General features: G+C 51.3%; 1 protein-coding gene across 3 annotated transcripts; it reads right to left on the bottom strand.

Moving 5' to 3' along the window:
• Positions 1 to 398: 398 nt before the first annotated feature.
• LOC124649811 lies at positions 399 to 5728 on the bottom strand. Of its 3 annotated transcripts, XM_047189381.1 has the most exons (4): positions 5643 to 5728; positions 4867 to 5104; positions 824 to 926; positions 399 to 729 (listed from the first exon to the last, which is right to left on the bottom strand). In XM_047189381.1, exons 2-4 carry the CDS (start codon positions 5022 to 5024, stop codon positions 634 to 636), a joined length of 357 nt encoding a protein of 118 aa, XP_047045337.1. In that variant the 5' UTR covers positions 5025 to 5104; positions 5643 to 5728; the 3' UTR covers positions 399 to 633. The 3 variants fall into 3 exon arrangements, 2 of the variants coding, with proteins under 2 accessions (XP_047045337.1, XP_047045336.1); XR_006986800.1 differs by having other exon boundaries at positions 817 to 926; positions 4867 to 5728; XM_047189380.1 differs by having other exon boundaries at positions 4867 to 5728.
• Positions 5729 to 6304: the final 576 nt, after the last annotated feature.

Raw genomic sequence — 6304 nt, 5'->3', positions numbered from 1 at the left:
CAACAATTTTAGCAAGCATAGAAGAATCAAAGAGGGTAAACACAAATTAACATACAAATTTCTGGGCAAGCATAACACAGCTAGCTACTACTCTGACTAGATTGCATACTCATCAAGACTCACAGCCCCAGATTTTAGACCTAACAAGGTAGCTTTTGAGGATATGCTATTTCTCTGATCTTTCTAATCCTCTTACATGGCTTGGTCCAGGATGCTTCTATCTAAAAGAAGGTCCTGTAGCATGGTATTTCCACGATGTTGGGAACCGATATTTATTCTGACAACCTGAAAGTTATGTTATCACATAGTATTACAAGTCCTGTTCATTTGGCTTGTTCTCAAACCTGGATGATCTGTTCGTGTTTTAATTGCTGAAACCAAATGTCACAAGTAGGAGAACAACACTGCAAATGCCAAAGTTATATTCACACGCTGTACGTTAATTTCATTTGTACAATATCAAGACCCACCTTAAATAGGGGAAGACAAATTCTTAAGAAAAAAAAGAAGAAAGCATCACTATCCGCAGCTACTTGAGTTGAGATCCTGAGTGTCATCTTGCTTAATGAAACAACATCTAGTGAGTGGCACACAATGCACAGAACATTCATGGGCGATGCACGATAGATGCTGTCAGAATATTGTCACTGTCGGCAACTTCGAGCTTCCTTTAGTAACGAGATCAAGTGGATCAACCAAATTTGGTGCCTCCGTGCCATGATGTGAGTACTGCATATAATGGAGAGCCCTCATTCATCAGTACAGTTGACTACCTGCATAAGATAATTTTGATCACAAAAACTGGCGTGGATCCACCTTGTACCAGATGACGAGCCGCCAAGTCGTAGGAATCAACCAACGCCATGCGCATGTGCCACAGTAGCGTACTGCTGCGGGCTGACATGACCATCGAATCCAAACTGGCTCTGCAAAAACAGCAACAAGCAGGTCAGACTACTAGCATGAACAGTACGGTTTCAGGTGCGGAGCTGAGGCAGCATCCGAGCACCGGCCCTCACGACCACCGGCTGCTGCTGGAATCTGGAAAACGAGTCCCTTGATCTAAGATCTAGGATCCAACAATTGAAATCTGTGTGAGCTACACACTAACCCATATCTAAGATCTAGGATCCAACAATTGAAACGATCTCACTTGAAATGCTAACCCATATCTAAGACATAATAGCTCGGTGATCAATAATAGCTCCGAGTATTAAAAAACTGAGACACAATAGCTTGACAGTTTGGTTTGGCATTGGATGGTATATGTTTGTTACCTCAGCATCTAGGGACTGACATACCAGCTGCTAAATTGTATAAGTAGGACAAAGGATACTATTATGGGGTAGCTTATGTATTGTACTTTGTGTTACTCTGTAGCTTGCTGTCTGCTCTGTGGAAGGCAAGAAATACTTGGTCGTGAGGACAAGTAATTCAGAATATAAATTTGCAACATGATACTTGTGAATAGTAATTAATCCAACATCTATATTTCTGTTCCTTTTATTGAACTACTTATTATTGATGCACCAATTTTAGTATGCTTTGCACAGTTGTGATAGCATCTGAAGTATGGACTATGCACACAAGACTACAAGATCACTAAACGGTTTCATACTTGGCATCGTAGCTCAAATTCCAACCCTCCATTTTCCCCTTTCAAAACATCTTGTGTATAATTAATGTTGCTACAGCAAGGTAGCTCAGGATAAATAGTACTCCCTCCGTCTATTAATAGATGTCCAATGGTTCGTTTAAATTCGGATGTATCTATGCACTAAAGTGTGTCTAGATACATTTGAATTTAGACAAACTTTTGACATCAAAAGATGGACAGAGGTAGTAATACATTGTGCTGAGCGTCCCCCGGGGGATCAAATCTCCGATCCCCCGGGTCAGCAGCCCTACGATGGTTTGATCATACCCGTCCAACACAGGTCAACGTTTCTTTGCAAAAAAAAAAAAAAAAGAGAAAACCACCCACGATGGGGATCTGACAACACCGCGCTCACACGACTTCCACCCACCACGTCGTCGCCGGAGAACCACGTCGTGGCGTCGCCGGAGAACCCCCGTGGGTCGCCGGAGAACTCGTCGTGGCGTCGCCGGAGAACCCCCGTGGGTCGCCGGAGAACCCGTCGTGGCGTCGCCGGAGAACCCCCATGGGTCGCCGAAGAACTCGTCGTGGCGTCGTCGAAACAGCAATCCTTCTCACCGCTGTGCCTGCTTCCATATGCTCGCCGGCGTCGCTCCTCCGTCGGCCACGGCCGTCGCCGATGCAGCAGCAGCATGGTGGGCGGTTGCAGCAACTTCGACCATGGATGGTAGCAACACAGATATGCCTTAGTAGCAGCCTCCATGTGCCTTGGTAGCAAACGCCGGTGGGCGCTGGCAGCAACGCCGCCACGCCATGGTAGCAAGTCCGGCCGCCCCTTGTAGCAAGTCCGGCCGCCGTTTGTAGCAAGTCCGGCCCGCCCCTTGTAGCAAGTCCGGCTGCCGTTTGTAGCAAGTCCGGCCCGCCCCTTGTAGCGAGTCCGGCCGCTGTTTGTAGCGAGTCCGGCCGCCGCTTGCAGCAACGCAGCCCACCACTGGTCGCAAATCTGAGCGCCGCTTGCAGCAACGCCGACCCCTGCAGCCGACCGCCGACTTGTGCAGCAGGATCCATGGCGTCGACGACCTGCACGGGGCTGGTGGGATCGAAGATGGAGCACGCGTCCGCGGAGGCTGAGAGGCAGCAGCGGCCTGGTCCTCATCGCCGGCCCCGCGTGCCGACCGCATCGTCTCGGGAAACTCAGGGTCAAGGTGGGCGAGCTCCGGGCGGCGGCAACTGGGTGGGAGAGCGGCGGCGTGGTGTGGGAGGGCGGCCGAGACGATGACTGGCGGTAGCGGTTCAAAATCTCAATGGCCATGGCGGCGTGGTGCGGTGAGAGAGAGGAGTGAACGAGATAGCTCGGGAAAGGATGGGGATGCACATGGGTGGACCCTACCACATTAGCTGTCACACTTTTTTCCTGTCCTGGACGCGTGGCTAGAGATGGATGCGGACGATGGGCGAGCGGCGATCCCCCGGGGGAAGGCCAGCATTTTCCCAAGGAAACTGCTGGGCATCCCCCGGGGGATCTGATTCCCCAGCCCCCGGGTCCCCAGCCGTCGGATCAACCATTTTGACGGTTAGATTTGCATGTAGCAAAAAAACATCTCCCGGCAGCAAAAAACACCCCCGGCAGCAAATGACTGAAGCAAAAAACGATTCGTTCAGAAAAAGAAAATAAAAAGGCTGGGCTCGCCGGAGACCTCGCCGGAGACCACGTAGCAAACGTATTACGCGGATGTAGCAAAACCGCAAATAAATTGTAGCAAATTTTTTTATTCATATGCTGCAAATCCTCTAAGACATCAACGGAGACATCGCCTGCAGCCGGTAGCAACGCCGCCCGAGGTTGCAGCAACTCCGTCCGTCCAGGACAGCAACGCCACAAGCTGCTAGTAGCAACGCCCTATGCCTATGGTAGCAAAGCATGCCTCCGGTGGTAGCATAAAGCCACCCTTCGCCGGTAGCAAACACCAGAGATCGTCGGTAGCAAAGCTGGCCTCCGTCGGTAGCAACGCTAGAGACCTAAAGGTAGCAAAACTGGAATCCGCCGGTAGTGGCACCCAAATCTCTGCAGTCCGCCATGGTGGCCCTGGCTGACGCGGGGATCTTCCGTCGACGCGGCTGCGACTCCAGTTGCCCGACGCTGCGACCCATGTGGAAGAAATAGGGGTGGTGGTTGGAGGGTGAGGCGGCGGCTGGGGGAAGAAGGCCTCCCTCGTCCATGGGGAAGAAGGTAGCCCATCGGCCATGGAGAAGAAGATCGCCGGCTTGGCGGGTTGAGCGGTGGTGGCGCTCGACAAGGAGTCGGTGGCGCGCGAAAGGTTTGGGGCCGTCCGCGCGGGGAGGAAGGCGGCGGTAGTCGCGGTGGCCAACCATGGGTCGCTGCGGGCGGCGGCGGCCGGCCGGCGGCGCCGGGCGCCGCTAGCAGCAACACCGAGCGCCGGTCGGAGCAACACCGGGCGCCGCTAGCAGCAACGCCGGGCGGCACGCTGTAGAAGGCGGAGCAGCGGGGGTCGCAGTTGCGGAGTCGCGGCGGTTGTCGGCGTGTGCACCTTCTCGCCGTCGGGGACCCCCGAGATGCACACCCGCTCGTTGACGGTCCCCAACTTCGCGGCGCGGCGGCGGAATCCAACAGGGCGCGGCGGCGCCGTTGCGGAGGGAGAGTAACTGCGTGGTGGCGGAATCCCACGGGGCAGGGCAGCGTCGTTGCGCCGTTGCGGAGGTGGAGGAAGGGCGTGGCGACGGAGGGATTTTCAGGAGGTTGGGCGGTGGGGAATCATGGAGAAGATGATAGAAGATGGGGAAAGTAGTGGTGGGGCCCGGTTCTTTTCTGCCACGAAAAAGGGACACGCGGCGCGCTCAGGATGCGGAGGACGGGTGCGTTCTCATCCCCCGGGGGAAAGCAATCGTTTTCCTAAATTAAATTGTTGTATATCCAATGTATTATAACTGGATACACAAGCTCTACAAGCTAGGATGTTCCTAAATCGAGGACTTGTGAAAACTGAAATCGAATGGGCACCCATGCCATATGCCTCTGTGCATCATGAAGTGATTAATCTCTTCAGTCTTCAGGCTTACACAGAGGTGCATTTGTGGTTTGCGATGAACAAGACAACAAGTACACCTCTATTCTATTTCCTTTGGTAGGGGTACACCTCAATTAGGGAGTAGAGATATAAATTCCAAAATACTGAATTTGACTCGTATGTTTGCAGACATTGGACTGACGGACATACAAAACTGAATTTGAGCTGAGGCACTCGGCTGACCTTGAGAGTTGACGCAGTGGCGTACGATCCAACAGGCGATAGGTGACTATGGCCGTCGACTCTGATCCCGGTAGCGAGAAGAGCGGCGGCGTTGCAGCGGGCTGGGCACCATGGCTTGCACTTGCTTCTTCCTCACTCACATCTGCTACATCGATCATCACTTCATCATGGTAACCAGCTTCTACATTGTTGTTCCTTGTAGCCCATTAACATTGTTACCTTCGTCTGATACTTGCAGCTAAGAAGACATGCATTCAGCAAAAATATAAATCTAACATTTAGGAACAACACATGATATGGTACTAAGGTTAATGTGCAGAGTAGTATTCAATACGTTACAAAATAATGAAAGCGAACATATATACCAGCATGAATTTAGATTGTGCCGAACTAAGAGAATCACGAGACACCATTATAACCATTATAATATGCCACCACTCCTTCCAAAAGCTCTGCCATTACATAACTATTACAGGGGCAAAAGGTTTCATGCATCAGGAAACAATGTAACTCAAAGCTAGAATGCTAAACAGGTCTCACACTTGGAGAGCCACCACTAGAATACGTTAGAAGTGTCAAGCTTTTCTTAATGAAAATCCACAAAGATCAAACAGAGATGTACATCACATCTAGAACCCCACATTTGGGGAATAGCTGGTTGATAACTGTACTGTACATCAATATTAAATCTTAAAATCGGAAGGTCAAGGAATGATGGTTCAATTCAGCAATAGTACTGGTCATAGATAGAGGAAGGTTATCACAATTCACCGTACAGTAATTTAGTGAAGACATGATCATCTGATCCTTATCCTGATCCTTGAAGGAGGGGGCGGCGGCGGCTGTGACGGAGGGAGGGGCCGGCGGAATCTGGCGGCTGCGACGGAGGGAGGAGCGGGGGCTCGCGTCTGCGATGGAGGAGAAGGCCGGCCGCGGCGGCTGGCGTCCGCGATGGAGGAGAGAGGGCGGCTGCGGCGGCCGGCGGCTTCGACGGAGGGAGGGGGCGGCGGAGGCGACGGCTGCGATGGAGGAGAGGGTGCGTCCGCGGCGGCTGGCGGTGCGATTGAGGAGAGGGCGGCGGCAGGGGCGGGCGTTCGTGGGAAGAAAGATTTGATGATTTTTTTTTTCTGATTAGACCTTCAGAACGTACGGTTAAAATTGTTGGAGTATTTAATCAACGGCTACGAAAAAATACATTAGATGGAACCCACATTTAATTAGACGGAACCAAATTTCCGTGCCAATCACCGTAAAAGAGCTCTAAGATCTGGGCCTTAAAGTACATGTAAGCCACTTCCAGGTTTTCTGAAAGTGCATTTGCAATGATCATGAGAACTGATGTTGATGATAATTGGTAGTCTAGAAAGCAATTTAAATACTTAATGCAATTACACTCAGTACCCTTACATCTTGTTTTAGTAAATCACTTAAGATAGAA

This window comes from Lolium rigidum, chromosome 4, assembly GCF_022539505.1.
Source record: "Lolium rigidum isolate FL_2022 chromosome 4, APGP_CSIRO_Lrig_0.1, whole genome shotgun sequence".
NCBI lineage: Eukaryota > Viridiplantae > Streptophyta > Magnoliopsida > Poales > Poaceae > Lolium > Lolium rigidum.
This window is presented reverse-complemented; position numbering and strand designations above follow the sequence as displayed.

What these genes read in the sequence shown, in the direction of transcription:
- LOC124649811 (XM_047189380.1), bottom strand. Translation starts at nt 5,024, where the DNA reads ATGATCGATGTAGCAGATGTGAGTGAGGAAGAAGCAAGTGCAAGCCAT. An exon ending in CCACTGCGTCAACTCTCAAG is followed by an intron (nt 927 to 4,866) that starts GTCAGCCGAGTG and finishes CTGTTTTTGCAG; the next exon opens with AGCCAGTTTGGATTCGATGG. An exon ending in ACTTGGCGGCTCGTCATCTG is followed by an intron (nt 730 to 823) that starts GTACAAGGTGGA and finishes CATTATATGCAG; the next exon opens with TACTCACATCATGGCACGGA.